The 14314-nt window shown below is 41.7% G+C and overlaps 1 protein-coding gene across 1 annotated transcript in view; it reads left to right on the forward strand.

Annotated features, from left to right (window-relative positions):
- The first annotated feature begins 1613 nt into the window (after window positions 1-1613).
- The window catches only part of MORC3 (MORC family CW-type zinc finger 3), a 40692-nt gene continuing 27991 nt past the window's right edge, over window positions 1614-14314 (forward strand). Inside the window, exons 1-4 of the mRNA XM_055313612.1 lie at window positions 1614-1744; window positions 10399-10471; window positions 12678-12810; window positions 13715-13928. Coding sequence (XP_055169587.1) covers window positions 1706-1744; window positions 10399-10471; window positions 12678-12810; window positions 13715-13928 — 459 coding nt within the window. The 5' untranslated portion in view covers window positions 1614-1705. The remainder of the gene's footprint in view (window positions 1745-10398; window positions 10472-12677; window positions 12811-13714; window positions 13929-14314) is intronic.

Consider the following 14314-nt stretch of genomic DNA (forward strand, 5'->3'; position numbering starts at 1 on the left):
TTCCTGTTAGGTCTGTGATTGATAAGGATTGATAAGGATTGGTAGCGTAGGAGAGAGGTTCCCCTGCGGAAGCTGGAACTCCACTTTAGTGAAGTTTCCGGTTATTAATTTTCACACAAGTCAAAGAGCAAAATTCAAAATTCCAAGTACAGTTGGTTTCTTTATTTCTTTCTCTTTCTTTCTTTTCTTTCTTCTTTCTCTTTTTTTTCTTTCTTTTCTCTTTTTCTTTTTTTTCTTTTCAATATTGCATTTATTTGAGAGAGAGTACAGAAAGAAAGAGAAAAAACACAAGCAGGGGGAGGGGCAGAGGGAGAGGAAGAAACAGACTCCATGCTGAGCAGGGAGCAGAATGCAGGGCTCAATCCCAGGACTCAGATCAATCCCAGGACTCAGAGATCATGACCTGAGCCAAAAGCAGGCCCTTAACCAAGTGAGCCACCCAAGCACCCCCAAGTACATTTTCTACGGAATGCATATCATTTCTACACCATGGTAAAATTGACAAATCCGAAGCAGAATTATGGCAAGTGGGGAGACCATCTGAATTGGAAATAATAATTTAGCATATAGGCTAGATTAATGTATACCAAATTGTTTACATGTTCTCATGAAGAGATTGGGGGTAAATTTCATGTTTTATATTTCCATATTATTTGAATTCTTACCACTGGCTGGCTCAGGTCATGATCCCAGGGCCCTGGGATCCAGTCCCACCTGAGGCTCCCTGCTCAGCGGGGAGTCTATTTCTCCCTCTCCCACTCCTACCTAGTGCTTGTGCTCTTTCAGTCTCTCAGTCAAATAAATACATAAAGTCATCAAAAAAATTTATCACAGTAAAAAAATGCAATAGGTGGGGAGTGGGTGGGAGACATCTGTTAACTGGTTTGGCTTTTTTAGCAATAAATAAATAAATAAATAAATAACCACTGTTGGAGGCCTAACATGTGCTTAAACTTCCCCCCAAACAATCAGGACAAATAAAGAGATAAAAGGAAAAACAAAAAGCAAAAAGCCCAAAACGGGCATTTAAAAAAACAAACAAAAAACCTTCCCATCATCCTGTCTTCCCTGCAGTCGGAAACAGCCCTAGACTGGGTTCTGCATCCTACTCACTTAGCCCAGTACCCGGCTGCACGTCGACACTAAGTGTGCATGAGCGGAAGGCCCCTTCCCCAGGACCGAGGATGGTGACTTCCAGCGCGAACCCAAAATGCACAAAATCTACACTTTTCGTTAACAAGGTTTCTTCTTCTTCTTTTTTTTTTTAAGTTTATTATTATTTTTAAAAAATTTTTTGGTTAACAAGGTTTCAAATCACATTGACACAGGTGGGCAAGGGATGGCTTCCCCCCCCCCCCCCGGAGGACACCTTTCGGGGCTCAGAACTCCGGACCCTCCAGGTGTCAAGTCCAGGTCACGCCGTGCCCCCCCTCGCGCCCGCCGGCCTCACGCATGCGCCCTTGCCCCGCAGGGCCCAACGCTTCTCCCCAGGTCCTCCCCGCTCTCCCCCCGCCCCCCCGCCCCGCCGCCGCCGCCGCCGCCGCCGCTCTGCTAATACAACTGTGCCTGAGGCGGAAGTGGGAGGGCGGGGCCGCCGCGCGCCCCGCCCCGGAAGTGGGCGGGCCCAGCGGGCCCCACAGTCGTCCCGGCCGCCTCCCAGTCGGGTTGCGGCCGAGGCCGGTCCTGGCTTTGTAGCTCGCTCAAGATGGCGGCGCAGCCACCCAGCGGGATCCGCCTCAGCGCGGTGAGCAGCCGCGAGGGGTGGAGCGGGCCGTGTCCCAGGAGGGCGGGCAGGCGGGCAAGCGAGGGGGGGCCGGCAGTGGGCGGCGGCGGCTCGTCGGCGCGGCGGCTGGGGCCGCGGCGGGGCCGGGGGAAGGGGCGTCCATCACGTTGCCGTCGGCGGAGCGGCTCGGCGGCGGGCAGGGCCGGGCTGCGCCCCGCGCCCTCCGCGCTCGGTTTCTGTTTTGCCCCCGCGGCTTCGGGGCGGGCCGGGGCCGCGGCCCCTCCTCCCGGCTCCTTCCTGGCTGCCGCGCAGCTGTCGTGGGAGGGCGAGGGCGAGGGCGAGGGCGAGGCCTCGGCGGCCGCGCCGCCCGCCGCCCGGCCCGCGGGGGCCCCCGACCCACCCGGCCTGCGGGCCCGCGGGGCTGCCCGGAGCGGGGAGCGCGAGCGGCGGGGCGCGGCCGGAGGCGCCGGGCGGCCTTGACCTCCGGGCGGCGCGGCGGCGGCTCTTCCCGGCGCGTCCCCAGCGCCCGGCGCTGCCCTCCGGCGAGGCCCCGGGCTCCCCCGTCGGGTCTGCCCCGGGGCGCCCTTGGACCGCCCCCCCGCCCCCCGCCCGCCTTCCTTGTTCGCTCGAGTCGTAACGTCGCAGGGGAGCGGTCACACTTCGAGGAGTTAAAATCCCACCTCCGAAAGCGTGGGCGTGGCCTTCGCACCTGATTATCCTTTAAGCAACTTGCTGGCGGTTGGTGCCGAAGTGCTGACCTCCTCGTCTTCCTCCGGGGGTCCGGGGTTCGGAGCCCCCGCCGGAGAATCGTTAAAAATGGAACCATCCGGTGGGGATACATCCCCGTCGCTTTAAAAAATGGTGCATTGCCCTGTGACTTCTTCCATTCACCCGATCTTAACCCACACCTGGTAGGGTTGTTGCACTTTTAGCCGTTTTCCTGTAGGGTGAATGTGAGATGTGTCAGGGCGTATTTTTTGCATTTCCTTGGAAATTATTCACATTTAACTCTTTTTTTTTTTTTTTTTAGATCTATTCGTGTCCTCTGCCCACTTTTTTCTATTTTCTCTTAGATCTTTATTGACCGATAAACCTTCTCTAATCTGTACTGAATAAAGGTCCTTTGTTACATAACTGGCTTACTGAGTGAGTATTTAGTAGTTTGAATATAGAGGACAACTTTATTCTTTTCTTAACCGCTGGCTTTAAATATAATGGTTCTCTTCCACGCTTGGGGGAGTCTGGGCCGATGTAATGCTTTCCAGGTAGCCTCAGGTATTGTAAAGTCTGACCTCATCCAAGGCAACAATCTTTTATTCAGTTTAATGCCCGGCCCCCCCCTTCCCCCCCCCTCCCCGTCCGAATGGGCCACACTCTGGACCGGAGTCCTGGAGTAGGGAAAAGGAGTGAACGAACTGGTTTGGTCCTGTTTCTGCACTTGGATTCTCTGCTCCTTCACCTGGCCCCTCCAGTGCTGCTGTCTCAGGTTCTTCAAGATATGGGTGATAAAGGGAGCAAAGATAAGGGTCCGAACTGTGTTAAAAGATGAGTATTGTTGTTAGCTCGCTGTCTGGGTGAAGCAGCTGTCTACGTGCTAAATATTTCTTTCCTGGGTAACATGGGCTGTTGGAACCTCATTGATGGATAATCTCCCATCTGCAGCTTCTGTACTGTATCTCTCACCCATCTCTTTGCTTTAAGACAGGACTTGGCAAACTACAGCTCGTGGGCCAAATCTAGCCTGCCACCTGTTTTTGTATGGCCCATAAACTTAAGAATGATTTTTAAAAGGTTGGGGGGGAAAAAAAATCAAAAGAACATTTTGTAACATATGAAAATTACACGACATAGACCTTCGGTTTCCATAATTTGCAGTTGAATATAGCCATGCTCACTGTTTGGGTGTAGCTCTCACATGTTTTCATTAGGAAAGTCTAGGAATTAATAAGTTTTCTGTATTTGTCAAAAGTCATAGAAGGCAGTAAGACACAAGGAATGAACCATTATAATGTATGCCATTTTTTTTTTTTAATTTAGGAGGGCAAGAGATCCAAGAACAATGCAGAGTGACAAAAACATTTCAATTTTTGCTTTCGTATTTCGAAGTAAAATGCTGGTACCGTTTTGTTGTTTTCCAGTAGTCCTGTTGTGGGTTTAACTGACACATGCCCACTCTTCACCTTCTCCCATCTTTCCAATGCATTTATCTCTTCTTCATTGAATTACTGTATGATTTATCATTCTTACCATTATCCACAAATGAGCCAACCAGAACTATGATTGCATTTTCTTTGCTGCATAGCTTTTTGTTTTTCTGAAGTTAATTGTTTGCTTAAATTTGCTCTTCTGGGGATCCCTGGGTGGCGCAGCGGTTTGGCGCCTGCCTTTGGCCCAGGGCGCGATCCTGGAGACCCGGGATCGAATCCCACGTCGGGCTCCCGGTGCATGGAGCCTGCTTCTCCCTCTGCCTGTGTCTCTGCCTCTCTCTCTCTCTCTCTGTATGACTATCGTAAATAAAAAAAAAAAAGAAAAAAAAAATTTGCTCTTCTGTCCAAACTTTCACAGAACTGGAAAATCTTTTCCAGATGTTCTCAAGCACACCCAATATTTTGTCAGTTTTGTTGGCTCACTTGTGTTTTGGGGACTTCCTTTATCATCATTCTGGAAATATCCTTCCCCTTTTTGTTTTGTCTCCATCCCACATATTCCTCTTACAGAGTTGACTCCCTTGGCCAGCACAGTAGATTAGTGCCGCAGAGCTTGGGCTCTGTCACCTGCCTGAGTTCAAATCCTCTGACAAGGGGATATGTGACCTTGGCAAATTCCTTACTCTCTCTGTGCCCTAGTTTCCAGTCTGAAGGATGGGTATGGAGCCTACTTAAAAAATAAAATAAAATGCTATATATATAAATAAATAGTAAGTATGTCTCACTCCCTCCTTCTCCCCCCGTTTCCAATATTTGTTATCACTGGGTATGTTGATCAAAGTATTTCTGAAATTTTCTTTTGCTCAGCGTATTGCCTCTACATTCTTTGTTCCTTTTTCTCTGTTTTTGACTCCTAATTTTACATGGGCTCTAATGTGTGGAGATGGTTAACTTGCTTACGTTTCCAAGTGAGACACACAGCTGACTGGAAGGTGTTCATACATAAGTAGAACTCCTTTGGTGGGCTTCAGTGTTGAGTGATCAGATAGGAAGGAATCAGTTATATTTTGTTGGGGGCACCCTATGTCTGTATTTGTAAGAGCTTAAAGAATGGAAGTGTTAGAAAATAAAATAGGTTTAAAAATGTAAAAATTTATGATGAACACCACGTGTTGTATGGAAGTGTTGCATCACTATATTGTACAACTGAAACTAATATTACACAGTGTGCTAATTGGAATTTAAATAAAACCTTTAAAAAATACCTTTAAAAATTTATGTAATTTTTAAAAAGTGGGAACAACAAAAATAAGATGCTGTCCTGAAAGACCTGGCACAAATGTAAAAGAATCAAATGGAACTTTTAGAAATCTTTCAGTTTTCCAGAGAGGAATTCTGCATCTAGTCTCTTGCCCATGGCATGTATAATTCAAACTCCTTGCTCTTCTGAAAGCTCAGTTGGAGACGGATGCCTGGGTGGCTCAGTGATTGAGCGTCTGGCTCAGGTCTTTGGCTCAGGTCATGATCCCGGGAGGGATCCTGGGAATCGAGTCCCGCATAGGGCTCCCCAACAGGGAGCCTGCTTCTCCCTCTGCCTATATCTTTGCTTCTCTGTTTCATGGATAAATAAAATCTTAAACAACAACAACAAAAAAAACTCAGATGGGAGTATTACATTCAATTTGCTGACTTGGTATTTATCTCTTTATTATTGTGGTAAAGTAAAATACACAACATAAAATCTACCATCTTGACCATTTTTAAGTATATAAGTCAGTAGTGTTAAATACATTCACATTGTTGTACAGTCTCCAAAACTCCATCTTGGCCAGAATAAAACTGTATACCTATTAAAAAAAAAAAAAAACAGTTCTCCATTCTCCCTTCTGACAGCCCTTAGCAACCACCATTATACTGTGAATTTAGCTACTGTAGATGTATCTTACGTAAGTGTAATGATGAATTGTCTTCCTGTGACGGGCTTATTTCACTTAGCATAATGTCCTCAGGATGGTTCATCTAGTTATAGAATACGTCAAGAGATCTTTTCTTTTTGAGGCCGAATACTATTCCCTTGTATGGATATACCACATTTTGTTTATTTGTTCATTGATGGATATTTATGTGGCTTCCACCTTTTGGCTGTTGTGAAACACGGTATATTAACACAACTGTACAGAAAATCTCTTTAAGATCCTCCTTTTGTTTCTTAGTAGAACTGCTGGATCGAATGGCAATTCTGTTTAATTTTAGAGTTACCATCCTAGTAAGTATGAGGTGGTATCTCATTGTGTTTTTGATTTGTTTTTCCCTAATGATTAGTGATGTTGAGGATCTTTTCTTTTATTAGTGGCCATTTATATATAATCCTTGGAGAAATATCCGTGTCCTTTGCCCACCAATTAATTAGGTTTTTAGTCTTTGTTGTGATTTGTGTAGGAGTTCTTTATATGTTCTGGATATTAACTTCTTATCAGATACTTGATTTGCAGATGTTTTTTCCCATTTCATAGATTGCTTTTTCATTCGGTTGGTTGTAGCCTTTGTCTTTTTTCTAAAGATTGATTGATTGATTTGAAAGTGAGCACAAGTGGGGGTGGGGATGGGGGAGTAGCAAAGAGAGGGAGAAGCAGAGGCCGACTCCCCGCCGAGCAGGGGGGCCTGACTCCTGGATCCATCCTCCGACCCTGGGATCATGACCTGAGCCAAAGGCAGACAACTGACTGAGCCAGTCAGGCACCCCCAGTTGTATCCTTTAATGTGCTGTAGAAGTTTTAAATTTTGATGGAGTACAATTTATTTTTGTTTGTTTCCTGTGATTTTGGTGTTCTATCCAAGAAATCATTGTGGAATCCAGTGTCCTGAAACTTTTCACCTGTACTCTCTTCTAGGAGTTTTATAGTTTTTTTTTTTTTAATTTTTTTTTAATTTTTATTTATTTATGATAGTCACAGAGAGAGAAAGAGAGAGAGGCAGAGACATAGGCAGAGGGAGAAGCAGGCTCCATGCACCAGGAGCCCGATGTGGGATTCGATCCCGGGTCTCCAGGATCGCGCCCTGGGCCAAAGGCAGGCGCCAAACCGCTGCGCCACCCAGGGATCCCGAGTTTTATAGTTTTAATTCTTTATGTTAGCTCTTTGATCCATTTTAAGGTGTTCTTTTTTTCTCTATATGGTGTGAGGTAAGGGTACAACTTGAGTCTTTTGCATAAGGTTATCTAGCTTTCCCAGCACTACTTATCGAAAAGACTATCTTTTTCCTATTAAACAGTCTTTACACCCTTGTGGAAAATGATTTGGCCATTTATGTGAGGGTTTCTTTCCTGGCTATTTGCTGACTCAGTTTCAAACCCACCTGTTTTCGTTGTCTCTGAGCCTGCTATCGTCACTTCCTCCGGAGAACAGATCTCCAGTTTTCTGTGGGGTTGCCTAGAGTAGTTGTAGGGTGAAAGAAGGAACTGGGGGGGAATCTTTACTCCTTTAAAGACTTGGAAGCTATCTTGTTTTCATACAATCTCTAGTACCTTGGACTTCAGAGGCACAGAAGTGTAATTCCTAAGGCTTTCTGGAGTTCTGCCAGGGTTCCTGGTCTGCTGCTTGTTTTGTTTCTCATCTTGTATAGGTTTCGGATTCAGTTCTTTACAGGCTATTAAATCAGTTGTCACTGTCTGTACTTTCCAATTTCCAAACTACTGAGTGTTTTATCTACTATTATCCTCATTTCTCTGATTGTTTTTGTTCTTCTTGTTTTATTCTACCCACCCCCTCCCCCTTTTTTGTTTTTTTCCCTTCGTTACAGAGCAGTTTCAGGCAGAAACACCGGTAAACACTCTCTGTATGTTTGGGCTTCCAAAAAGTTTTGTATTTAACTGTAAAATTTGTGACTGTTGATTCTAAAAGTTATATTAATTCTTTAAAAAAATCTGTGTAATCTTCAGAGCATTTCATTGTGTGTGTTTCCTAATGTTTGGGGATGGGGAGTGATATCTAATACTACTATTGTATCTTGTCTTCTAACATTTTTTTCCTGGTGGATTGATTGTTCCCTTAAATGTTACTTTAGATTTTGTACTAAAATATTTTCCCGAATAAGGACCTAGGGTAATCTTATGCCACCTGGCTGAGGCTGTGTCTTCATAGTGGTTCTGTAGGTGATACAAATTGAAACACTTAACCCAAGTAAAGGCATGTCCCTTTTTGTAGAACTTCCTATTAGACTTTTTTTTTTTTTAAAGCATCCAGACCAAAACGGACAAGCTTTTGTTAGACAGAGTCCTGCTGCCCCCAACTTTTTATTGAGGAGGAAGGGGAGTGAGGAGGGGCAGTTACTTCCAAATCTTCTATTCTTGAATCACCATTAAAACCAAAACCTTTGTTTTCCAGTTAAGCCCTCATTCATTACATCCTCATTTTCAAATCTTACTTTTGTTTTTAATTCCTCCTTTATTCAAAGCCCTTAAAGATTTTCCTTATTTTTATTTTTATATGAGCTCAATTGTGCCTTTAAGGAATATTTTAAAAAAATACAATGCTTATTATGTTCTGGTTCGTCTTCTAAGCATTTACAAATATTAACTCATTTAATATTCTTAATATCCTGATAAGCTAATAGGATTATCATCCTCATTTTAATAGATGACAGAGCTTGAGGCACAGAGGTTAAGCTTCTTGCTCAGGGTCATACACTAACTAGTTAAACATACTCTGCTTCGCATGCATGTGTTTGTGTGTATTACTTCTTCGTCTGTTCAAGGGTGTTTTTTTTTTTCCCTCTCCAGCTAATGACATGTTCTGGAGATGAGAATTCAGAAAAGTGAAAAAGCCATTGTTTACCATTCAGTTCTTTCTTACTGATGATTTCTTTGCTTTGCTCTTCTGGGGCTCTTGCTCAAGGATAATGTGTACCATGTCAATTTGGAATTGATTAAAAAGGATGAGGACATTAAGTGAAAATTGACATTCCCACTACCACATTCTGCCATACATCCAAAATTCAAAATAACCCCTTTTCTAGTTCCAGATTTCACACCTAACGTAAGTGCATAAAATAGAGCTAAGACCGGTAACTCTAAGGGTATCTTCTTTGATAGCCAGAGGTTTCACACTCCAAAGCCATGCCCCACTGTAAAATTTGTAACATGTGAGGAGTATGCTGTTCTATAAATGGTAGTGTGATAATTTTGCAAAGAGAGAGGCCTGGGACATACAGAGCCTCCTGTATGGCTGGCCCCTGGCACAGTCTCAGATTAATTTGAAAAAGGCCTCTTGTGCAAGATGAAGACCTGGAAATTGATTTTTATTAAAAACAAACAAACAAATGTAATGTATGCTGTAGAAAGGCTGAACTACCTATACTCCGTATTGCATGAATATGTGCCGTACTCCAGTTTTAAGACTGTTCTTCCACAGAATCCCATTTTTCACACATGTACTTCAGTCTGCTGGTGAATGAATGCTTGGGAATTGTCTAAAATCAATTGTGGACAGAGGAATAGTAGACCTCTTTCTGACACCTTGTGGCAGCAGCCTAGCACTACAGACACACTTGGCTTGATTAATAATCTCCTCACATTTCCAGAGCTCTTCACATTAAATACTTAAAGCGCCTCTTCTGTTTTTTTCCCTTAAGTGTAAGATAATCTGTTCAAGACAGACACAAAATCCCCATTAAACAGAAATCCTCTGCAATGGAAATTTTCAAGTGTCAGCCTTTGAAAGCCACTTCTACATTTTTATACATTTAATATCTGTATTACTTAGGAATTTAGAGAGTTTCCTATAGCATGAGGTTGGTTAGCATAGTCTTCCATAGTATATTACTGTGAATAAAATCAGCCTAAAATAATTGGATTTGAACTTTTATATGACATTATGTAAAGGTTTGATAGGTGTATATTACTCCACTGCCAAGGTTTAACTATAATGAGCTTGGAGTAATTTATATAAAAAGTATCAAATAATGATTTTCCAAGAGACAACTAGAAAAGCCGTTGATTAACAAGCCAAGCTAAGTTTATTAAGCCTGATGAACCAGGAGAAAACACCCCCTTGGCAAAATCTTCATTGTGTCTCACGGTAATTTTGAGGGTAGGCCTTGCAGGGTGGGTAACTTTCTGATTGGTGGTTTAGGATATATCCTGGCTTTAGATTGATGGATCCAGAGAGGCAAGGGTTTTGAAGCGATCTTGGTTAAGTAAACTATTTCGTTGATGAGTACAGCCTTCCAAGAATTTTATCTTCTAGGTTATATCTTCTAGGTATATCCTGAAGCAGCTATTATCTTGTGCTTGGTCTCAGTGTTGTTTGTTTTTATTATTTTTATTATCTTTTAAGATTTTATTTTTAAGTAATGTCCACACCCACCGTGGGGCTTGAGCTCACAACCCCGAGATCAAGAGTCACAGGCTCTACCAACCAACCCAGCCAGGTGTCCCAGTGTTGTTTAATACAGGGACAGAAAATAATATTGGTTTCTCTTCTCAAAAGTAGGACCTGAATCAATTTACATGAATCCTTGGTTTTTTTTCAGCTTTGCCCGAAGTTCTTACATACAAATTCTACTAGTCACACTTGGCCGTTCAGTGCAGTTGCTGAATTAATAGGTATGTAAAACTGACATTTCATGTATAATCTATTGCTTGCAATTGAAGTTTTAAAAAACTTTTCATTGAAAAATAATATGCAAATATACTGTTTAATAAAACAGATGTATCTTGAATGATACCACTGGTAAAGGTTATCTAGTGTATAACAGCTATTCAAATGGATGTCAAATTAAGTGCTCAGCCTTCTTTGTACTATTAAAGTATTTTGCAAAATTCATAAAACATTTATGTTGAAATAGTTTTATTTTGATTATAAAAGAATTTGATCTATTGCAAAAATGGAAATTATGTTTTTTAAAATTGGTAAGTACAGGTACGTAACAATGGGTTTGTTTTTCTGATGTTAGCAAGTAGGGGAATCAATGTTAAATTAAATTTGTGATAATACATTTTTGTTTCCTCCTATAGAATTATTAGGTATAGAATTATATTTTAATAGTGTTTTAGTGAACATGAGAAGAGGAAAGTTGTGATCACATTTGCATTATGGGTTATGATATTTTTCCCTCTGGAAAATTCAAGCATGTGAATTTTGTTTTTTTAATATTTATTTATTTGAAAGAGAGAAGGAGAGCAGGGAAAGGGACAGAGAGAGAGGAAGCAGACTCCCGCTGAACATAGAGCTAGAGGTGGGGCTCAGTTCCGGGATTCTGAGATCTTGACCTGAACCAACAGTCAGCCCTTTAACTGACTGAGGCTCCCTGGCACCTGAATTTTTTTTAAGCATGTGTTTGAGAAACAGGTAATAAAGGAAAGTATATTCTTCATAATTCTAGTATATGTGCTGCCGAAGCGAGCACTATTCTTCATAATTTTTAGAAATACTTTAGTTTCTTTGTCAAGAAACAGTTCTATCTTAGATGTACAGTAGAAGAAAAGGAACTCTTGAGCACGCTTTTCTTTGGCATAGTTAGATTTTCCAAAGTCTCCCAGCTAACATGTGCTGTTCAGCTAGTTTCTTAAAAACCTGTTAAATGGATAGAACAGTGCAGCCATTCAGAGCCATTGTTTGTTTATGACAGCCCAGAGGAGCCACTCGACCTGGGATCTGGGATTGTTCCTGCGTGTGTAGTGATTGTCCGGCTCTGGATTAGGGCAGCTGGAAGACCAGGGTGCTCTTGTTGCTATCAGATTTAAGTGAAACACCATTTTTCCTGAAGCATTTGATTAAAAAGATGCTTTTAGGGATCCCTGGGTGCCTTTGGCCCAGGGCGCGATCCTGGAGATCCAGGATCGAATCCCACGTCGGGCTTCTGGTGCATGGAGCCTGCTTCTCCCTCTGCCTGTGTCTCTGCCTCTCTCTCTCTCTCTCTCTCTCTCTCTCTCACTGTGTGCCTATCATAAATAAATTAAAAAAAATTAAAAAAAATAAAAATATGCTTTTAATTCTAGGCAACCTTATGAAAGGATAGTGTGAGAACCATTACTTATGTTTAGTCATAAAGACTTAAAAAAAAGTGCTTTTAGTCAGTTAAGGATACTCAGGTGGAACTTAGGTAGTTCACAAGCTGATGTTATTACTGCTTCTGTTGACATTGTTTTCACTTTTCCTTGGTTTTTTGTTTTTATTGTTTTAATGTATTCCTTCCTATTTAACCTATTCTGAGACAAACAAGGAAGCTAACAAGAGTTAGCTTAAATGGGGATCTGTACAGACCTCATAGAAGTGTAAAAGCCACCAGAAGCTTTGCTTAGATTGGAAAGGGCCACAATTTGAACTGTGTAGAAGGTAAACCTTCTCCTATGTATCCAGCCTTGCAGAAGACATTCTGCTTTCTCATTTATTCAGTATCCACATTGTGTTCCCTTTGTGTGCCAGTTATAGTGGCACTTGGAGTGCCAGTTGAAACTCAGCTTTCAGTTTGTCTCTTGATAGCCAGGCTGGGTCTTTGGGCAGAAGAAGACCTACCTCCCTGTCTTGGTCATCTGTTTGGTACAGTGATTCTTCTTGTTTGTACTTTTTCAGTATAGTGGGAACCGGTGTGACAAATGGAGGGCTTTGGAAAGAGCTAATTTTTAATGATCAGTGAATGATGTATATATATCAAGGTACAGTTTAGTTCATGTTTTCAAATCGTAGAGTTCCTAAACATTTCAATTTTTATTTCAATTTTTAAAAAATACGTTGCTTGTTAAGGATTATACTGAACTAATTGCTCTTTAAAATGCGAAATCAAAATTTCTCAAAACTTTTGTTTCGTAGATAATGCTTATGATCCCGATGTGAATGCTAAACAGATATGGATTGACAAAACGGTGATAAATGACCATATATGCTTGACATTCACTGATAATGGGAATGGTATGACTTCAGATAAATTACATAAAATGCTAAGGTATGTAAAAATAAAAACATTGGTTTTACCCCATTCAGGGGTTTCATGTATCATACTTATTGCCTGTACTTTTTATTTTGTAAACATGATTTGCTGTACCCACAGTGTGCTCTCTTCTCTTCCCATCATTTCCTACTACTGTTTGATTATTAGACAATCCCTGCCATTCTCACCCCACCATGTCTGACTTACCTAAATTTCTGCCATTCCTTTAAGAGTTGTAGCACACTGATAACAGTTATTAATACTCTAGTGTTACATAGTTTTAACCAGTATTTCCAATAAAACACTTTTGGTGGGGAGTCATTTTAAAGGGATTCAGAGGATAAGGAAAGTAGCAGGATAAAATAGGCATAAAGCCTTGGGCTCTATGGTCACAGAGTAGGATGTCAGCATGAAGCCAGATGTGCCTGGAAAGGAAAGTATGGTACCTGATACAGGTACAGGGTAGAGAAAATGTGGCAACATAGCCCTTTCTACTGTCCCTTAAATACTTGTTATGCCTCCCAAAACTCCAGTTGATGCCATTAGTAATCTAATCATACCACAGTAGGCTCCTGATTTGAAGGGAGTTGTTCACATTTAGAAGAAATTTCACGAGGTGAAATATCAGGGGTCCCAGGAGTCCAAATGAGATCTCAGTTGTTTAGGCAGGATGTACCAGGCAACGAGCTCCTGTTTTAGCAATTCTTAAACCTTACAATACAGATTTATTTTTCATTTCAGAGATGGGGAAACACATCAAAATAGATTAAAAGTAATTTGCCTTTGATTACAAAACTAGAGAGGATGAGGTTAATATTTATACCCAGTCTTTTTACTTAATATTGTAATTTGTGAATTTGAGAAATGAAGACTGTGTGTATTTATTTTTTAAATCTTTTTTTTTTTTTTTTCTTTTTAGCTTTGGCTTCAGTGACAAAGTCACCATGAATGGTCATGTCCCAGTTGGATTGTATGGGAATGGCTTCAAGTCAGGTTCTATGCGTTTGGGTAAAGATGCAATCGTGTTTACCAAAAATGGAGAAAGCATGAGTGTGGGCTTCTTGTCTCAGACCTACTTGGAAGTCATAAAAGCAGAACATGTTGTTGTCCCAATAGTGGCGTTCAACAAACACCATATCCTTTTGATTTAAAAATAAAAATAGAAACTGGAGAAACTCTGAAGATACTCTGAATCATTCCCTCCTTTTGCCTCCTCCAGATTCTGCTTTTTTAATCATAGTTTCTGTGATAGTGCTTGTTCCTACCCATTGCCTCTTATATCTGAGGCTTAGCCTTTCTCCCTTTCTCCCTTCCCTTGGCATTTTGCCATTAAGATGGTTGCTTTCTATGTTAGCTTCCTGTAGCTCTCCCCTTAATTTCAGTTGTATTATGTCTAATGAGATATGTGGTCTGCCTTGAAATTTTCCCTAATGACTGTGAGAAAGCAAAGTATCTTTAGAAAGATGTCTTCTGTGTTTCTTATAAAAATGAGATATTAGGAACCATTAAATTAGTTAGG

The sequence above is a fragment of the Nyctereutes procyonoides genome, unplaced genomic scaffold (genome assembly GCF_905146905.1).
Source record: "Nyctereutes procyonoides isolate TBG_1078 unplaced genomic scaffold, NYPRO_anot_genome, whole genome shotgun sequence".
NCBI lineage: Eukaryota > Metazoa > Chordata > Mammalia > Carnivora > Canidae > Nyctereutes > Nyctereutes procyonoides.